This window comes from Pieris rapae, chromosome 1, assembly GCF_905147795.1.
Source record: "Pieris rapae chromosome 1, ilPieRapa1.1, whole genome shotgun sequence".
Classification (NCBI taxonomy): domain Eukaryota; kingdom Metazoa; phylum Arthropoda; class Insecta; order Lepidoptera; family Pieridae; genus Pieris; species Pieris rapae.
In genome coordinates this window covers 12,409,876-12,432,646 of record NC_059509.1, presented here as the reverse complement: position 1 = coordinate 12,432,646, position 22,771 = coordinate 12,409,876, and the positions used below count along the sequence as shown (strand labels likewise).

The 22,771-nt window shown below is 32.4% G+C and overlaps 1 protein-coding gene across 1 annotated transcript; it reads left to right on the top strand.

Moving 5' to 3' along the window:
• The first annotated feature begins 12,532 nt into the window (after positions 1-12,532).
• On the top strand, positions 12,533-21,918 carry LOC110997479 (zinc finger protein 200-like). Its single transcript, XM_022265656.2, has 5 exons — positions 12,533-12,699; positions 16,248-16,965; positions 19,120-19,314; positions 20,752-21,000; positions 21,322-21,918. Exons 2-5 carry the CDS (start codon positions 16,321-16,323, stop codon positions 21,496-21,498), a joined length of 1,266 nt encoding a protein of 421 aa, XP_022121348.2. The 5' UTR covers positions 12,533-12,699; positions 16,248-16,320; the 3' UTR covers positions 21,499-21,918.
• Positions 21,919-22,771: the final 853 nt, after the last annotated feature.

Genomic DNA, 22,771 nt, shown 5'->3' with positions numbered 1-22,771 from the left:
ATAAGCTAGCTAGCTCCCAGCGTTGCTGGTGTTAATACGCGGCTGTTATCACTTTATTCAAAGTACCTGCACGTTTGCCAACAGACCCGTTGAAAATAGGGTTAGGGTTGCCTGGAAGAGATCTTTTGTTAGCGATAAGGCCGCCCGTTGCATCCCTTGTAATTTTTATGTATTTTTTAATTTGTGTTTCTTTACAACGAAGTGTAAATAAATAATTAAATAACGTTCCGTTGAGGAGTTCTTATGTTTAAAAAATCAGCATTGATTTCCTCTTAAAAATAAATTAAAAGTATCAAACATTTTGATTCACGCTTGATAAATCGCGTGACGTATCGTGATTGTCTAAACCCTGACAGATGTGTGCCGGAATGTAATTGTTGGCCGTAACATTCAAACATTTTATATCATTCGGTAAGCACCCCAATGTAAATTCATTCACCTCGTCAGATGTTCAATGGGGCAAGTTCGGGGGTCGGAAGTTAGGTTTTTTGTGCAGAAAATGGTTTTTATAAATTTGATTTACGATACGTAAACACAGCAACGCTTTACTTATGCTGGCTACCGAAAGCGAAGAAAACCCGACTTTATGATCATAAAAAGAACAAAACATAAGAGATTGCTCTCGTGTTGTGTTGTGAAGGACAATGATTCCATACGTATGACGTTTTTAGGCCTGTTTCTGTCAGAAACATTTAAAAATATAGTAAATCCTAATAGGTAAGAAGGCCTAAACATTTATTTAAGCGTACTCATAATTTACGAAGTTTTAAAAGTCTTTTATAGTAAAAAAGATAATTTAATGTGTAGCATTCTCAAATTATATGTATGACTAGGACGCTTACAAATAATAATTAATAAACAAATTTGACTGTGAAAATAGAACCTTTGAAATAAATAGTAAAAAAACGAATGAAACAGCAATGTTCAAAATAATATGAAAGCTATATTTAACGTTAATTGTGTACAAATATATATATATATATATATATATATTACTGCACGGTATTTTATTATTATATGAAAGATAAAAATACGCAAAACATATTATAATATCACCGAATTTCCGACAGCCGTGTGCCACACATGATAATTATTTAAAATTATGAATGCTTATCGCATAACATTACATGGAATTTGTTAAGTTAATTAAATTTGGTTGGTAAACATAAAAGGTTAATTAACGACAGCAGTATTAGATTAAAAAGATTAGTTTAATTATTATTAAACAAGAGGCTATCGCTATTTTTATGTAAAAGATGAGTCATGTTGATAAATAAAAAAATATGTTTGTAAAAGACTAATATTTAATTAGTAATTTTTTATTTTTTAATATTTTATAATTTATGTTAAATTAACTCGGTCCTATTAATTATATATACATGACTATAGCGTAATATATTTAAAAAATATAATGAACGCAAAACGTTTATTGTATCTTGCCGACTAAGTTTTATGTATCATTAAATGTCTGATATTAATAATGATGCATTAAAAACCTGTTAAAGGGACGTGAGGTGTCGTAATGAGGAGCACGTAGCGCACTTCATTCATGCCCCGCAAGTGTAAGACGGCACCCCAAGAAGGTCACAACACACCTGTTACACCCTCGTGAACTTCGACTCAAGGATACGAGGGGCCTTAATTACCCACCTGACATAATATCTGACGCACGTTTTAATGAGGCCACTTGCGGTGATTTATTTTCTATACATATGGATTCTCAATACGTAAATCCTAGCGTCCGATAGCCTGTAGAAGTATTGAAACACTTGAGAAAATTTACATGGGATAGTAACAATAATCACTGAAATAAACGCAGAAATATGTCCGTCGCCTATAATTTTACGGTTCCAATTCAAAGTTAGAAAACATACGAAAATGACATTGGTATCTGGATTATGTATGTTAAGTTTTAATAGATATGTTGCACAGAGGTATAATATTGTATGGATTGCATGCGTAAAAGCTTTGATGCACTGGTAATACGATATTGTTGACGTACAGTCATTAGTAATATGTCGAGGATATACCAAATATTCGTAAACCCATATCAAAGGGACCTAGGCTATCCGTATAAAAGCTATTTATTACATTTTTTTTCAATAATTAAATACTTACAATGATATTTATTTCAAATTCCGAAAAATGTCAAATCTATGAATTTAAGCTAAATACAGTATAAGCATAAACGAACGTGCACTTTGCGCTCGTTCAAGTAGTAGTAAAGTATTTGCACAATAATAAAACCATGATTTTTTATATATTTATAAAAAACAATCCTGCCTTAACAGGTGACCTTAAATTGACACGAATGAACAAAAAAACCGACATGAAATTACAAAATTAAAAAATACAAGAAATTTACTAACTAACTGTAGGAACTAACGAATAATATAACTTTTGCCAGCTCACTGAACGGACAATGAAAAGGTCCGCTAACTTATGTACTTTCTTAAGTAAATTAATTTAATTATATATCTAGAGATGTGTGCACATCTTTACGGAATATATGCAGCCTGATTCGTTAGTTTTGTAGTGTTTTTAGGATTTTTGTAGTGATTGACTCATACTAATTATAATTCATTTAACCAATAGACGTGAAAATTTAAATACAAATTTACATTTACTATAATTTTCAACACAAGGACAAAGAACAAAAAGAAGCTTAAAAAGTCTAGTTTTACTGTATAAGGAAATTCCTTGTTAAATATTACGCCATATTTCACTTGACTTATTGAAACAAAATGTAATAATAAAGTTACAAACGCTCAATATTGAAATCTCTGCCAAATACTCCGGTAACTCTTAATCGACTTCTCTTACTTATAGTATACAGTTCAATCTATGCTAAGATATAGTGTCATACCAAAATATAATGTATGTAGGTACATATGATGTACTAAATCATTTTCTGTATAGTTGATACATTTGACATATGCGTCCTTAACCGTTACAATGTGCCGAACTGAAAGAGCATCATAAGCAAAATACCATTGAAGTCTTTGATTCAAATGGGCCAAGTATTGTTCGCACTCAGTTCTATGGAAGGGCCCGCATACTCAGACCACATTTGATAAGCAGGTACTTATTAGTACTCGACAAAATACCTATACTGCCATAAGCACACTTTGTTTTGTAGTAACAACTGAAGTACTATATTAAAATAAATGGTCAGTGTATTATGAACGAAACAATTGAATACATTGTTTTAATATTATTTAAAGGTGTGTATGTAATATTTTAAAGTTGTATAAGATAGATATTAATTGAATTGTGTAAATAATTGAACGGCAGATTTCGATTCATATAGTTGGTAGATATTTTAATTGTTATAAGGATTTTAAGATTAGTAAACTTCATTTTTTCCAAATTTCTATATTCTAGAAGCACTTACGTTAAAAGTATCTTCACTTATTTAAAACATTTAATTAAATTAGCCTGTACATGTTGCACCACAATGTTATTTAATTATTGTAACGCCATGGTTATCAAACTATTTCATTACCTTCCTAGAAGTTATAGATCACTGCCTTATAATTTTTGACAACAACTGTAATATCATTCATTCAGACATCATAATTAATATGACATTTGCATGCCTATTTTATATGTCTGATCGGCGGAAATGCGGAAGTGGTTTTTTTTTAATTATTCATTCTGAATGTGCGAATTTCTTTGCAAATAAACGATTTATTATTGTTATTGGTACAAGAAATTTATTATTATATTATACTATTTATTATTAAAAATTTCAATCTACAACAGGAGTTTTTATTGTGTTGCGCTTTTGACCCTTAGGCATAGGTACAAATTTGACTGGACTTATCGTGATTTTTGTATAGAACCCCAAAAGTTCATTGGCACAAACGCACCCTTGTCTGCGTACACCTGCGTATATCACGGCGTGCGCCTGCGCAGCTGCTACATGCTATCAACCGGTTCATACGGGTGAGATACACATAACATAGATAATGCACCCGTGCCATTCAGATCTCTGTCGAATGCCCACATCTTTCAACTTGCTATTCAAGAGCTTTTAAAATGTATACAGACTTTCAATTACTTATTTGCACGCGTGTCGTTGAACGGTGGTTCGAAATTAACGGTTATTTTTATTGGGTCAGGAAGGAATTTTTGATTTATGATTGGATATATATAAGATATTATTATTTTGTAGATAAACATACCAGCAGCCCTACTGAGCTGATGCACACGTATTTAGCACGGAATAGAATCTGTCATTACTTCTCTAATGACACTTTCCAGAAGCCTATTCCAGTCAGCCACTACTGGGTTTGGGAAAAGTTTCTTTAGGGAATATGAATTATATTTAGCGGTATTGAATTTTAAAGGACATTATAGTGGCAGTGGTAGGAAGTGTTTTATAGGTTTCAATGAGATTTACTCTTAATCCTGCTTCCTAAATAAGTAAGATCAAGTTCTCAAAGCCTCCTTATTGGTTTTGATCCTAAGTGCATTGTCTATTTTCTATGTATATAAAAATAAAATAAATATGTTCATAATTTTTAATTTTTACAAACTAGTCCGTTGAAGTTACTAGTTAGTTAGAATACGTCATAGTGTAGACAGGTACATATATTAACCTTAAATATCTATTGAATGTTTTCTATAACTAAATGTGCCATATGGATTAAATACAGTTAAAAAGATTGTTTTTTTATTTTTTTATTAAGCCTTTTTAAACATTGTAGCTGGTATTTCTCAGGAAAAAGCCCCAACAAAGTCGATTACAGTTTCAGTTAGAAAATAAAATCTTAAGTTTGCATATTCTGCAACACATAATTGCATGCAAATTTGTCTTAAAAGGTAGAATAGAAGTTACAATGTAAGCATTATGAATCAAGTCAATCATCGCTACATCAAACAATTATTAAAAAATTACTTTACCAAATTAATAATGTATGTCGATTTTTAAAATTAATACTAGGAAGATCTTTAATTTTTTTTAATAAGTTATTAAGATAAACATTAATTCCATACAAATAGTGTTTTAATATACCATATTAACTTTTGTCATTTCATTTCTTCCCACGTCTTCGACAGTGGTCGATTCCCGATGACTTAAAAATATGTATGTTTTTTACAAGTATTGGATGTCCTAAAAGTTGGCATAGTCAATATTTACAAAAGGACGGATCGAAATGTGCAATTACCTCAATTAAATCTCGTAATAACAGAGCCTGTGTCGGCACATGTAGGTGTTCCTTGAACCCTACACTTTGGAGCATACGCCGAAAACACAATAAATTAATCCTGCATTGTGTTTGGTTGTGTTATGGTACAGCCAGCATAAGCTGTTTTTGTCAGTTGTAATATCCATTTCCCGTATTGAACTATTTGGATTAAGATTTATTTTGAATATTTTTAAATCGTGTTTATAGCTCTTCAAACTTTCTTCTTATAAATAATAAAAATAGCATGTTTATTACATATAAATTAGGATTGCATTAAGTCCATTCGTCCTCCTAATTGTCACTTGTCTCTTGCCACCGATTCCGATTTTTCGATTCTTCTTATAAAAACTAAAGCAAAAAAACGCTTTATTAACAAACTGTATTGTAACAATTGCTCATATTAAGATAAAACTAGGCTTGTAATTTTTAATAATGTCTAAGAACGAAAGATTTATTTGTATACTTGTTTTGCAGTTAGTAGCAAGGTGCATAGGGAGCGTGGCCTGCGCGTGGCAAGCGCTATGCGCACGCGTTCAATTTCTGCGCTGTCATGGCCGATGTGTTCAGGTACTGTGCATTGTGCACCGGCCTTTGAACTGTGAACTCTACGTATTATTCTATTAATGCTAGAGGGATGGAATTTCGTAACGGAAAAAATCACTTTAGATTTGTATTACCTCTCACTTTTTATCGTGAGTGATTTTTTACTGCTATATTTTAGTACTACTAAACTGTCCTTGCCGCAATTCATTAGTTTATTTCAAAGTAAGAAGGTTCAGATTTCTAGGAAATCCAAAATATTACTAAGTTCTATCGACATAGAAGTGTGTATCAATCAGAAATTCGACCTTATAATAAATTACAAATAAGATTTTTATATCTTTTTGAAAGTAATCATGTTTGAAGCCTTGGAACGTTAAATCCTTATCAAAATAGCAAGTAGTATCGACAAAATTCCATCTATAGTAATTGTGAGGGTCCGTCAGTTACAATCAGTTGATTAAATCCAAGCACACCTGCGGGATGTTCTGTATCCTGGCAACACCGGTAATAAACATTTTAAATGCTTGTCCGTTAATGAACCATCCCCTATTCTGTAAAGGAGGGAAAATGGTCATAGGGAATTTTTAACGATTTCTCAGTTTCATTATTAAAAACACAATTTTTACTTTTAAAAAAATTAGCTTTTTAATAGTAAAATTCATTTTATACAGGATAAATCGTCATCCTACGGAAGTTTGAGGAATTAAATATTATGACACTATCTGGTCAATATAGTCATGTATGTACAAAATGTAGACGATTTAAAAAACATAGTGACTTTCACCACTATAATACTCGAATCAGAACTCATCTAAGCGTACGACCAACCTGGCTTCAGTAGCTAAACCACTCCTAATATGAAAATTGTCTTTGTTTTTACCCAAGCGAAATTAGAGAATTATCAGTGAATAAATTAAAACTATCGTTAAATGTTAATTGATCAATAACTGTTATTATAAATTTGGCAATTATTAAATGATCATAATCCTTGGGATTGATTTGTTTCAGTTCAAACAATTTGTATGATTTAAAACGGGACGATTAAAAAGAGTGGCGGATAGTTTCTTGCCAGTTCTCTGGTAGTAAATGTAAACTTCATGAATCAATTTGGCATCTTTTCTGTTGGCGATAATAAGTGCACGTACTTAAATAAACACAGAGGCATCTTATGTTTTCTAAATTCTTTCTTAGATAAACAATATTCAAATGAATACTTAAATATTACATAAGAATATTTACATATGTATGTTCTGATGAATAAGGTAAAAAACATATGCGGAACAAAACTTGATTTCCGTATTCTTTCTTTGATAATGGCTACGATCCTAAGCTACGCCCGTCTACGCTTGCTACGCAACTTAAATTGACCAATAGAAAATATAAATAAATATCTAGTGATGCTATTTTGACATAGTTCATTGTAGAAAGTGGTTTCTGACATGATCCGTTGGAATACACATGTTCCCTCTCACGCCACCCTCTGCGCAACAATCCTGCGCAGAACAATAGCGCACGCGCATCTGCCTAACTCTACTTTGTGATTGGTTGATAGGCACCCTCGCCACTGATTTTCATTACATCGATTTAACGGTAAAATCGATGGTTCGAAAAGCAAAAAATAATATAAAAAGCAGTTGCAGTATTATGTTGTTCGATACGACTAAATCACACTTCATTTTACAACACTGGACTTATGAGAGAAGGAAACTTTTATTGCTTACTAGATTAACTCATAAATTGTTGAAGAAAAATAGTTTGAATTGAAAAAAAAGTTGGACCTGCACCTATAGGTATGTAACACAAATTTCTGAAGGGTTCTATATGAAAAGTAATTGACAATTTTTTATTTTTAAACTCACAAATATATCAAATAATTCCCAGCTAGAAACAGTTTTCAATGGAAAATCAATAGTATTTTTTTACATTTTTTCTTCAATTAATATTTATGTTTGCCACTGTTTAAACCTTCCCTGAACCTTCAAAACTAATTCAAGATAAGCCAAATCATTTTTTATATCAAATTATAGTCATTATGTGTATCATAAAACAAGCCACATATATTTAAAATAAATTTACGCATCTTGTAAATGGAGGAAAACAATTATTTTTTTTATCATTAGCAAACCCAAAGTAACCAGACTAAGGTTAAATTTAAATTAATAATAAAATAATAAATTAGTGAATTTCTAAAATAGTCAACTTTTTCCCTCTGAAGTTGACAATCATTTGTTTTAGAGGGGTAATAACAAAAGGTTCGGCCGGTGTCAACAACATACATCCTTCCGATCGGCGTCGAATTCCCACACCTTTTGTTGAACTAGGATCACGTTTACGCTATTTGCCTGTGTTTAACGTTACTAGATACTTTGTACCGTAGTCACTTTATAAATATCGGAGATTGTTTTAAGTATTCAACTGATATGGGATACAACTGAATTATTTGATCTTTGAAAAAACGTTTTTCGAAAGAAATTCAACAATACAATAGGTATTCAATAATAATTATATTTCCAACATATTTAATATGTAGCAAATATAAAGCTTTCAGTATTACATAATAGTCACTACTTTTTGCAAAAAAAACATGTACACAAAATCAACGAAGGCGCTTTTCTTAGATAAACAATATTCTTTTAAAATAAATAACATATAAGTAAAGCGAACAAATTTTAGGCTTAAATTTTTCATCAATAATTATAAAACGATAAATATCACTTAAAATGTGATAATTAACATCGTGTGAATAGAACACATGCGTTTTAGATACTCTAAACTCATGGTACACTTCCCTATTGTTACCTGTCCGTTCCCACACCGCCATGAGAATTTAAGGGATGGAAATACGCCAAACCTTTGCCTAAAATTTTGAACTTTAAACACTACTTACAAAATATATATAATATAAGCATTGACAAATTAAACTCAATTAATTATGAAAATACTATAATAATAATCGAAGTATAAAATTATTCATAATAAAAATTAATAAATAGAAAAGTTTTATGAATGAAAAAGTTCGATCCATGTTTCATTTCTTCGCTGTATTACGATAATTGTTTGAGCGAGGAAAGCACCAGTTCCGGGTTCACCGGTAGTATCTACGAGGCGCCAACTGAAATTCCTATGCACTTGAACCTCACTGCCTAACAGTCTCTACTCTAATGGGAACAAAATGGTAGTTGGAGGAAAGACTTGCATGCTTGAACTACGGCGGCTCCAGATTCTTTCTTTTTTGAGTGTGAGACGGGGCTAACTTGTCCACGCCAGTAGCATCCCATACCAAAGTTTGTCCCATCTTCCAAAGGATCAGAGACATCCCATCCGGTCGCTTGCTAAAATGGTTAGAACATTGACGTAGGCGAGAGAGGCGTATGATGTTGTTGAGTGCGGCGTGGCGAGAAAAACGAGGTGCACTCTTTTGTTGGCCAAGACTATTTACTCCAACTTCCGTTAGTTATGTTATAGTTTAAGAACACATTTTTACACATAGTGTCATTAATAAATCATAATCATATACATAATAAGTTAATAACAGAGTTTTGACGTGTTTCATGTTTGGCCCTTGCCTCGGGTAAGAGTAGAATTAGGATACAACACTAATAATTTAATTCGATATTGACATAGTTATTTGTAGATTTTATATTTTAAATTCTTTTTTGTTTTCTATACATATTTGAACAAACTGGTCGTGCCCGCATGTTGTTTACTTTGGTATGATTTTGTTGTCCGAAAAAAACAAAAATTCCAACTACAAAACATATTTTTGAATTTTCATGTAAATAAATTCAAAGCCAAAAATTCATGTAGGTAACATAATGTAGTGTACATTACAACGTACATGTATTCTAATTTTACATTTACTGCCAGTTATCGAATCAAGGGCATAAAAAGGAAGAGATGAACTGACAATAAATAAGTGATTTTGAATTTAACTATTCAATTTAATGCGTAATTTGTAATTGGACTATTTTTTTACCGGCCATATTTAAAATATCTATGACTTATTGGTTACAGTAATAACTAGCTACCTTGTTTAAACTACTTTTTACTAATTAGTTTAAGTCACCATTAACTAGAAAATTTATTGCAATTCTTTTCGCAGAGCTAGATGTCAAGATGATATTCACTTACTGGTAACCGTATCATAATACGAGTTCAATTACCGGTAAGTGATACTACGAGTATGCGCCGGCGCATTACTTCCTGCGCTCGAAGGGCTTCAGTTCCGACGTCCGGCGCATACGCATCAAGAGGTCACGTACTACTAGGGGTAGAAGCTTCATTTAAATCAACTAATAAAATTATGAAACTTACAATGATTATTTCCTTTATCGATTTAACATACGTTTGATGATCCTAATTTAATATAGAAAACGAATTTATTTAATGTGATAAATATTTTTTTAAATTACATTCTGAGTTCTAAGCTCAAAATCAGTTAGTATTTAGTAGTCTTTTTGACGAAGAGCAAGAACGGATCTACTATTTAATTTTATTTTAGTTCAAAAATGACTATTTTTGTAAACAGGACATAGGAACTAGGATCTAATACTTCTGAGAAGCAGTTATACGTATAATATGTATGTTCATTTTAACAATACATTAAAAAAGTCTTTCTCTTAATCTTACATTTGTTTGACTCTCTCTTTTTTTTAAAAACAACCTACAATCTATCACTGTTTAAGGTAGGACAATAGCAGAAAAAAAAGAACTAAATCAGTAGCGCTACAACCTTTTTTAAGATCTATTAACTGTTTACTGACGGCGATATAGCTCCACGTTGACTAGTTGAAGGATCTATAGTCACTAAACGTTAAACAATTGTCTAGGAGATGAAATATTGTCTGTGAAACGATCGAGTTGTGCTTTAAAACTAGGATGGCTGGGACAAGATTGCTTTATAATAATAATATAGTACTATTTTCTAGAAATATTAACAAGAAGTTTTGGTATAGATATGTCTTCGTAAATACACATTTATTTTCGTATTTCTCAATTTAACAGTAACTTAATACTAATATGTACAATAGAAAACGTATAAAAATTTAACTAAGAACATAATATTAACAAAACAAGAAAACATAAAATCTTTTTTTTTATAGAATAGGGGGCAAATGGGCAGGAGGCTCACCTGATGTTAAGTGATTTATTTATTATTTATTAACACTTTGTTGCATTACATAAAAGGAAAATATTAAACATAATTTAATGACAAGCAACTGGCGGCCTTATCGCTTTAGAGCGATTTCTTCCAGACAACCACTGTTAGTAAAGGAAAAAACCACTATGAGTATATTAGATAAGTGATGTGATACCCGCCGCCCATGGACATTCTCAATGCCAGAGGGCTCGCGAGTGCGCTGCCGGCCTTTTAAGAATTGGTACGCTCTTTTCTTGAAGGACCCAAGAAGTTGAATTAGTTTGGAAATACTTCAGTGAGCAGATAGTTCCACAAAGTGATGGTACCCGGCAAAAACTGCCTTGAAAAACGCGCATTTGTGCCTAAATCTTTTTGTAACTAATTATAAATAATTCAATTCGTGTGAATTCAGCCAGTGTGTAACTAAATATATCTCCCATGCAATAATATTTAGGATGCGCAAGACATGCATAATGGAGTTTTCTTGTAAATGTGTACCTTGCTTACCAGGCCCAGTGTGATTTTTTGACATTATAAAAACATAATGTAGTAGTATGAAATGTAACGTCAAAATTTGGTGAATTCAAACAATGAGCGTAATTACGACTCCCGACTTTATTAATTGAATGATGATTCAATTACATTCAATTATTTTCACGCTTTGGGCGGTAATTGGGCGGAGCTACGGTTGGGCGGCGCTTGGGCGGGCGGAACCGCCCGGATGGAGATTTATCTTTTATTTCACATCTCCTGATCTCCTCTGTTGAGAACATATCGATATATATGATAGTATACGTACATACTTTACCAATGTGTACAGTAAATAAGCGATTTAAATCTTAAATACTAATTATTTGCTGATACTGTTTACCTTGAATGTATCAAGTTCAGAAAATATATCTCATCGCGTTTTTAATATCTAATAAGAAAGAGACAACAACATTTGAATGACAGTGAACTAACAAGTGGCACGGTGATGTAAGATGCGGGCCTTATCTTGAGTACGGGTTAAAAAACTTCGTAAACATAGCTATGGGGGTATAGCACACGCTTCACTGGTATACACAGGTTGTTCCGGAAGTATTTTTAATTAAACATTATGGTACATCATCAACATCATCAACAACATCATGGTATAATATATCTTAATATATTTTATTCCTTCAATAGTATTAAAGTTATAACATTAACTTAAATGATATTTATTGTAAATACAATTGTTAAAATATCTAAAATATATTATTAATAGGGACTCCCCCTTTGGGCAAGGTTTGGATGATACTGGCAGCGTTGCCCCTTTGAATAGCTAGACTAATTCTTTATCCGATGTTGATGCCAGCATTCCTATGATGTCGACTAACCCTTTTTTAACAATTAAATTAGATTAATTAATACAACAAAAGTTTGAATGGAAGAGGCATTTACATGTGAAAGAAACTGTAAAAGGTACCAAATTTTAATATTTAATCAATCATATTCATTATAAATACTGAAATAACTTATTGTCTCCGCTATCACAAGCCTAAGTCCAACCACAATACAAATAGCAGTTAATAATAATTCGTAGAACATCCTGTAGGAGGGTTGAAACCCGTGCCGACCGCACGCGCCGAGGTAAGCACCCTGCAACCTCTCGTCAGTCCTATCCCGAACGCGCCCCAGAGTGGACGTCGCGCACCCCTAAATAATATACTCGTCTATTATACATCGCAACTAATAAGTTCAAAACATTCCATTTTCAAAACACTTAAATTAAGTTAACTGAGTTTATTCTGTGCTTTCCAAGGGGTGCCGGCTGAGTCATCAAAGGATCAGGAACAGGTATGAGTCACATTCGCTTTTTCGCCATAGTAACACCCTCACGCACCTGCGTTTTCCATGAATTAACCCTTCAGAAATCATGACATTGACCGCTTTTATTTTTAAATTGCTTCACCCAAAAGCTTGTAATTTTTTAATACATGTATATAAAATCTTAATATTGATATATTTTTGTTCGTTCATTCCGCGTAGACCAGCTTTGTTATTGTTATAAGCTTTGAGATTCGTTATGTATTTTATGACTCGGCTTGTACACAATGGCTATAATCGTTGAAATTGAAAACAATTGTTATAAGTAACTAATTAAATTAAAAAATAGATTGATGATGCATATAAGAATTCGTATAAGCTTGAATAAAATGGCATATGATTGACTTTTGCTGAAAGATCTACACTAAGGCATATAATGTGTAAGTTTTTATTTAATTCAGTCCGGTTCTTCTATATTAAAGACTTTCCGATAGAGCTCTACCAAAAATTAACGACTCTGTCAACTTTATTCTAAATAAATTTAAATAATTGAGCGCCGAGTGTCTTGCTAAGAATGCTTGCATGACTTCTGAAATAGGTGCTGAAATATAGTTTGCTTTCAATTACAGCTTGCGTTTATTATACGTTGTATGGGTACTTGTTCTTAAGCTTACTACAGACGTTATCTCAGAAGTTTCTTAGACAGTATCGCTTACTCATGAAGTAACTTGTGGTTCTTCATACGCGTCGAACTTTGCGAAACATGAAACTATTAGAATCATACAAAGACGAGACGGTATGAAAGTGTGGAAGCACTAAATAGGGCTAACCAATTATTAACGAACACTTTTAAATTAAAACCAAAAAGTGGCACGGCCATACCATACTGTTTTCGAAGCAGGTATCTTCGTTTTGGATAAAATTAGAAGTCTGATGTAAAATAAATAATAAAATAATTTTAAACATTAAAGATTACGTACTTAAGTCAGAAGGTCCCTTCAGTAGGGACTGAATAAATAAACCGAATTGTATCTTTCATTTTTTTACGGTAGAGAAACTTGTTTGAAGTTACGTTTTTGATTAGAAAGTTTACTCTTGCAAAATTTATAAGTTTATTGTACATGATTTATACTTATCATAGTACTTAAGTAATAACTCATATAGAACATGAGTTGATGATTTTGAGTAAAATCGTATACATTGTTTCGGGTAAGCAAACACGGGTAATAGGAAATAAATATGCCCCGTGTCCCATACTAAGTTAAAACACAGCTTATTAAGTAAGAGCTAAGTAAGTATATAATAAATTTGGTGATTTAATTAAAATAAATTTAATTACAGAATAATAATAGTGATAATTTAACGCTGTACAACCTATAATTAAACGTTAACTGAATGGTGTATTAAATGAAACCATCACTTTTCACCGAAGGTGTTAATAATTCACTGTCTAATCAAAGTAAATTCATTTTATTTTGTCCCCTTGTAATGGAAATTAAGTTCTAGTTCATTTATATTTTTTTACACAAAATTTTAACATCTCTTATTTCTCTGATTGGCAAATTGAAATTCGCTAGTTGTGCCTTACGGTTTTACTCAGGTATTAGCTCATATGTAAATAGATTTTCGCTATAGATATACAATATCCCTTTGTCCGTTGCCATCCTTTTCATTTAATTATGTAATTTTTTTTATATTGTAATACAACAAAGTGTAAATAAATAAATAAATAAAATAAAATATCATTTATTCCTTGTAAATATTAAACTACATATACAATAATATGATATGATACTATTACTACGTTTATGCTGTTTATTCATAATGTACTATAAACTGTACATAATTATTTAATATTTCTGATAAAGAAAAACTGTGTATCTACTTAAGTTATACTGGTGTGTATAATTACATTGAAATAATATTTTTAAATATACAATGTCTTGGTAACATTTAATTATCGTATCTACATACACAGTTTAGAATATATTATACGTATTAAATAACTACGTTACATTTATACTAGTAACATTACATACATTAATTATTCAATTATTTGAATATTTTATTAATCTCAGAGAGCGCCGCCCGCCCAGCGCATCCGCCCACTACATAGTACCGCCCAACCTAAGTATTGTCATAAACGGTGTTTCCAAATATATACTTACTTTGTTCATTATTTGGTCAAGCGAGTGGTTTTAAATAAAAAAGTAAATATTCCAGAGCAATACTGATATTGACATATAACGGATTAATGCTAAAATGGTAATTTTATAAGCCGACATGCAAAATAAAGTATTAAAAAAATCTAGTTTAAATGTGGTAAGATATAACATCACCCCTGTTAGTAGTGCTGTGCTGATTTTAGTTTTTTTTTAAAGAAATATTAGCTATAAAATAATATACTTTAACAATAAACTAGACATGAAGTGTCCTTAATTCTGTCAATCTACTGTGTATTGTTTACCGCCTGATACGCGGCTTAGAGTATAATCGAATTGATTTAATGAATAACCGAGGATTATTAAAATGGATTAAATTAAACAAAACAATCAAATATACAGTATTTAGAAAATCGTTAACCTACATAGTAATAATAAAAACGATTAAAATTAATTAAATGAAAATTTAAAATTATAAAAAGTTTGGTCCCTCGGGCTACACGCCCCAGGGACCAAACCCTTTTAACGCCGGCAGCTTTTCCTTGCTGTATCCAGCTCTGGGGTCACCGGTACTGTTTAATTGAACATATTTTACTAATATCATAGTAAAACTAATAAAACCTTATACTGATCGTGCTTTGCATTATCCCATGAGACATTTATTGTTGTGTTTACAATTCACCCATAATGAGACCATTAAAACATAACTTATTCATGTTGTTTGCTTTAAGCTCAAAAAAAGTTTGCTTAAAAAGGGTGCACTTGGTTTGAGGGCGACAGAAATGGGGTGACCGTGAGAGCTAACGATGACAATTTGGGTTTATATTTCATTTACTAGGTTTTTAGTTAAAGCGAAATCTAGTTCTCCAGAGGTGGTATAGATGTCGCAGTAAAGTAGTTAAATAAGAGAGTAAATTGAATCTCTAGACAGTTAATTAAAAACTGATATTAAATCAAATCGCTAGCATTTTGATTTGATCACCATGGTATCACTTATTCCACGTCATTAAATTCGAGCCTGTTGGCATCCCTACTCATATATATATATATACCTATGTTTATCTATGTATTTATAAGAAACATTTCATATTTCAATTTAGTTTTCAATACAGGAAATGAAGGAATAATTAAAACAAGCCTTTACAAATTATTTCGTAGCCAATAATATTAACTTATAATTTTTTTATTATGATTGTTCTGTATGTGATTGTGGAATCTAGATACTTAAACGATTATTTAAAAAAATACGTTGTCTATTGCAATCTTTACAGATTATTTGTTCGAAAACCTTATTTCTCACTACACGTTGTTACAATCAGTGAAATGGTCCACTTCTGTGATTGAACAACGGGGGTGGTCTGCCTTTTTTACGTTTTTGCTCTCCGGCTATTAAATAACGCGTTTTATTTGTTACAGATAAAATGATTGTAAGGAAAGTATTTACGAAGGGAAAATAATGATAATCTCTCAATAATAATCAACGGCAGATATGGAGGCAGCTTTGCCGCACTTCCATCGCTTAGCTTCTTCAAGATTCTACCAACAGTATGCAGCTCCACCGGTTCATATATCCAGTAACTATCTCCACGATCTTGTACCGCAACAGCATCCAACGCTTCTTCAACAATATCTGTCCTACTACCATGAACCATCCGTACCCCTCGATCTCTCTCTTAAGCAAACCACACCCATCACCCCGCCTTGTACTCCACCACCGCAAAAAAGAAAACTTACAGACGAGACTAAAGTACCCAAACGACCTAAAATATTTCGGCATTTTGAGGAAGATGACACGAAAGATGAACCCGAAGACAAAATTAAACGAAAAATTGACGACGAACTTTCGAACGATAGCGATAGCCCTGAAGCTAAAAAATTAAAGTTTACGAAACAGTTTTTCGACGAATTGCGCACTTGCCTCCCAAACGATGGGGAGAAAAGTGGTAGGAGTTCCCCAGAAATCGTTGAGATCAAGGACGTCGAAGAGCGTCCCAGGAAGTCACCGAAACCGCAACAGCCTTTGAAGAAAAGTAAAGTTGTTAGACGATTGATGTTTGACGAAGATAAAACCTCGCCGGTATCAGGGACAATTATAAGGGATCTTGATGAAGACGAGACTCTAGTAGTGAGAAAGGTAAATTAAGTTTTATTCGTAGTATACATATAAATAAACTAAATCCTATTTCGAGACTAAAGACAAATCGTACTAGAATATGGTATTGAAAAATTAAAAGGCAGCTATAATCGTTGTATCGGCCTCGAGAGGAACTTTCGGAAGACACAAGTCCTTCTTGTTCACCTTCACTATCATCCCAATCCGATAACTGATCTCGAGATCACTGTCACTATAACTATCACTAGAAAATAAATCATTTTTAATGGTTTTTACTTGTGCATAAATGTCAAAATTCTATTTTACAGAAAGCGATCTGTGATTTTTATACAAATGTCAATCCAAATTACCCATCGGTCCTTCCAAAGATGGACTCCAAAAACATTTTGACGATCTCGATCCATCGATGGGTTATTGAAAATAATTTTATGAGAAGTGGCTTGACATACAAATCTCTATATATATAGATAGTATAGAAAGCGGTCGTATATGGAATAATCAAATCAAATTAATAATACATAATAATAATCTCTATTTATTTTCTCACAAAAACTTCACAAAACTTCATACATGATAAGTTAAAACTATTTATTAATGTATGTAAATAATTGTCATTCTTCTTTTGAGGGAACAATAACTTGTTAAATTCTATCAAAAAACCCATCTAAATAAGCTTAAATATACAAAAGCATTTTGAAAAGTACATTCAGAAATATCAAGATAAATAGCGAAATCACGAGAGCTGTTAATTAATAGTTCTCACCATAGAATTACTGTGGGTCGCGGGTGGCTTTTCTTATCGTGCAATTAAACGGTATAAAATCGCGTACTGTTGTGTTTTGTGCTAATAACACTTCCGAGGGAGCCGCCCCATTAAGCGCCAGAGCAGTTACAGACATTTCATGAAATAATCCCGTCTTTTAGATTTATCGTGATTTTTATCGCTGTTCCGTCAATTTCTGCTACAAAACGTGTTATTTATGAAAATGCTACTTTTAAATCTGATAATTCATTCGGACACACTTACTGTGTACGTCATAATATTGGACGTGGCCTAGTGTTGGCCTAGTGACTTTAGGTTGCGACAGTCAACCCTGAGGTCATAGGTTCGATTCCCTGCTGTGCATTAATAGACATTCTTTCTACGCACGCCATTAAAATTCGCTCGAATTCCCCTTCACCGGGAACATCGTGAGGAAATCAGCTTGCCTTAGACCCAAATAGTTGATGGTCGAGGACGAGTCAAGAAGGGCTGATCACCTGCTTGCGTATTAGCGCCCAATCATCAAAATCAAAGTCAAATAACCTATATCAATCCATTTATCCATCTGAGATAGACATTTTAATTCAAATATGTATTGATAAAAGTTGTAATAGCCATCTGTACAAGCTTTCCATGGTATGTCGGATCGGTCCTATCTAGATAGACCTCTGTATAAAAATGACAGTTCAACTGTGCCAATATATTTTTTAACTTATACCAGTATTTACAATAATTAAAAAGCTATTTGATATGTTATAAACATAGACATTTGTATTCTTAAATTATTTGTACGGTTTTATTTACTTTATTTGGTTTATTTTGATTGTCAAATGTGAGTGTAAAGAGCGAAGAGTTTGCATTCTTGCCGTCGCCAAAAATGGATTGTCTTCGTAAGGTTTGGTTATTGGGATTCTCTGATTGTGTACATTGTGGATTAATTATTGGGTTCGGACGTAGATCGACAAACGATAATAAACGATACAGAAATCTCAGGCCTAGGCATAAAAAGGTTGTAGCGCCAGGGATTTATTTATTTTTTAATATGTAGGTGACTAATAAGTAATTTATATTTAAAGAAAACACTTTTTACCGGATTGTAGCGATGTATTATTTAACTTATAATTATTTAACATAATTTTAAATTTTTCCGACGTTTTGCGTGCTATACAGCCTACAGTCACGGTGACTGAAGACAAAAGGTGTTGAATGTAAAAAAGTATTACTAGTCGAAACAGTTACATTCTCTGTATTTATTTCCCCAAAATTGATATCGAAAAAATGAAGGGTTAAAATTATGTTAAATAATTATAAGCTTCATAATTCATTGCTTCAATCCGGTAAAAAGTGTTTTCTTTAAATGTCTATATTCATATTGATTAAAGATTAGGTTATCATTCAAAATTCATTTCCAGGGTGACATAGACCCCGCATTTAACGTGGTGGAAGTGACCGAGGAGGCCAAAGCTTTAATAGCAACGATCGAGAACCGTCTAGGTCGATACATCTGCAGACTGTGCAGGCGTTTGTACAATGACGCCTTTGCCCTGGCGCAACACAGGTGTTCTAGAATTGTACATATTGAATATCGATGCCCGGAATGTGATAAGGTGAGTTTCTTATTTTTCTAGAGCGGCATTTTCTATTTTCTTTTTAAGTATTTGTACCTACAGCTATTAGTCGGACTATATATGTCTAAAAAATACATAGTCGTGTTAGTTACACTACTTATAACTTAAGATCAGCTGCACAGATGTTAGTTATCTCTTTTTTGGTGGATTCTCCTCCTCTTCGAATATCAGAATTATTTATGAAATATCGTATAAGTTTAAGTACGCATCATTTTCGACGAAATCATGTCAGAGAATTCCGATCTCGAGGTCAATGAGGAGATGCATAATCAGGCTTTGATCTTGCCTATATAAAACTCCCTTTCTTCTTTTACAATGGCAAGGAATAAAAAATCGTAATAATGTAATAACCTTAATGAAATCCTAAAATAACTAAAGTAACAACGATATTTTTCAACTGTAAGGCGGAACGAAGTTAGCCGGGTCAGCTAGTGATAAATAAAAGCCGTAGTGTATTGATTGAGATTATAAATCAAATAACTATTTATTAGTTTTATTATTAACTATACCATACTATCAAAGATAAACAATATTAATTCAAAATGGAAGTCTTCCTCAGTCCAATTCACAAGTCATTCCCATTTGAGGACTAGCGAACTCACTGCCGGTGAGGGTCTTCTTCTCTTCTTCCAACTATACAGAGTTAGAGTGTTCTTATCCCTCAAAGGCCGGCAACGGCACTAAAATTCTCATCTCGTTTGCTTCACTATAATATACATAAAAAAATGTTACAAAATATTTACATCTCTACTAGCAAAGTGAATTTAAGTCTAATTGATAATTTAAACCATAAACGTTTTTACCGTAATCATAAAACCCTTCTCCATATAAACATCCCCGTAATTCCATAATCATTCTTGTTATCTAATTGATTTTATTGACATGTCCCGTGCGTGGGAACCCATTTTTGGGGGATGAACACTTGGCATTTTTCCATGGGAATACACCATTAGCAAATGTTTATTTTAATTGACAATACTGTGCGTGACGCTGATCATTAGCATTTATCTTATTTGATGCAACTCACCGAAGCAATTATCAGTACGTAATTATGCAACAAAATAGGTCTAGGATTCCTTGGTTAATGCGCAATACAAGTTGCAAATAGTTGACGATGCCACAACACAAACAACAGTGATTTTATTCATAAAATTTTAGGGCATTACTTAAGATTTTCATAATGCGCAATAGTATTTTTTCTAAAATCAAATAAAAAGTATAAATAAGTTTAAATTGCTTAATTTATTTGTAAGTAGATCTATCTGACATTATACTTTTTGTAGTATATATATATAAATACATAAATTTTATAATCTGTTACGAATAACAATAAAACATTATACATTTATAGTTCGTTTTAAGTTTAATATTGTAAAGTGGGTAATATATATTGTATAACATAGTATATGTTTGCAGGTATTTAATTGTCCAGCAAATCTGGCTTCGCATCGCCGATGGCATAAGCCTAGGGTACCAGGAGCGACGAAACGTCGAGAGCCTGTGAACACAGAATCGGGTCGCTTCTCTTGCGAGAGGTGTGGAAAGCTCTTTCGAAGGCAGGCGTATCTACGGAAACACCTTCTAGCTCATGAACAGCCAGACAACGATATTGATAAGGAGCCATCGGCGTTCCGTCAAGTCCAAGTAGATTATTCATATCAACCGGTACGTTCTACGTCAACGTTTATTCTGACACTTAGGGCCTGTTTCACAATGTATGGATAAAGTACCAAATAGCTATGGAACACATAAATTATTCCAAAGATAAAAGTTCCGAATAAGATACGTCACATTTCATGACAAATAGCGCTATCTGACAGTCGTGAAACGCAAAAATACTTTTTATCCTACCAATAAGTAATCAATAGCTTATTTGGAACTTATCCGGACATTGTGAAACAGACCCTTAAAATCGCAATGTCCTTGTTAAAGAATTAGTTAGTACAAATAAGTAGTTTTATTATAAAGGGATAATATTTTTCATAGGAAACCGTGCGAGACAACAATTTCAATAACTTCTGGAATAAGATACCGCCCCTGCATAGAGAGACGAGCTGGGAGGATGTTCGCGCTCGCTGTACTTCAAATTGCTCCTCTGAGGACTCCCGAAGCCTCGATGTCACGGGATCGGAGGACGAAGGGGGCGGGACGATGGATGGCTGACGTCACATCCTGCGGCCCGTGCCGCGGTTTCCGTACAACCTTGGCTCTGCCTACCCCTATACAGGGCCGTATGGAGACTCTTTCTATTTCTCTTAAAGGTACTAGCATCGGGATTCAGATATCGTATATAGTTATCATGTAGTTTAGAATTAATGGTGTATAGGTGTGTTTTAGTTAATTTCGAATTGTACAGTGGAAATACCTTTATAACAGATTTTAAGTTGTATTTTTATTTAGAGATTTTTAATTGTACATTCTCCTACAGCAACATTCCAAAATGATGAGACGATGTCAAACATATCTCATGTGTAAATAACACATTTAATGTAACATAGTCGTATATATATGAAGTAGTTTAAAAATCAGTAATAAAATTTTAGGGATTTTTAAAGAAAATTAACGAATCTAAAGTATTTTAAAAGATTCCAAACCAATTTATTAATTTCTCTAGAAATTGACATTTATTAAAGAAGGTCATTTCTGTCTTGAAATACGTGAATTACAAAATCAATAAGTTTGTGCATATTTTTAGATGCACCACATCGATACTTCTCATAATTCTTTCATTGCCTCTATGGCAGTTCTCAGGGGTCATGTCCTACTTATAGCACTATAAATAGAAGGACAATGTACGATTTAGGTACGATTTCTAGTCTTGAAACCAAATAAAAATATTTTCTAAACTTTATTTAGCTTTTGTAAGATTTAGTCACTTAAACCAAATATTTAATCTAAGATCTCGAGTATAAAATCTAGTCAAATACTTATTAAATTTATTGTTTCCCATTTGCCTTGTACAAGTGATGTGCAACTGCCAATAAATCCAGAAAAAACGAACAACAACAAGAAACGTTTAAGAATACGTAAGCATGAAATAATTGTATAAAACTCGAAAAAATTACGGGAACATTTTTCGAGCAATTAAATCCTAGTCAAGGAGTTACTAGTCAAGTATCTTAAGATCTCAATATATTCTAATAAAGTCTTATCTAGTCATTTTTTATTAATCTCTATAGTTTGATATTTCAAAAAAATAATAATAATTGCGGAATAATAATAAAGACAAGCGCTTTATTTTCATCGTAAATCTAGTCAAATTATAAAAATATTATATTTTCTAGTCATTTTTAAATATCAAATTTATTTTCATATAGTCAAGATTTATTTACTACTTTATTTTTAAATTGAAATTTTTTTATCTATAGAACTTTATGTACGAGTACTCGATTTTTAAACTACTTCTAAAATTAAATCATACAAACGTATAACGTTA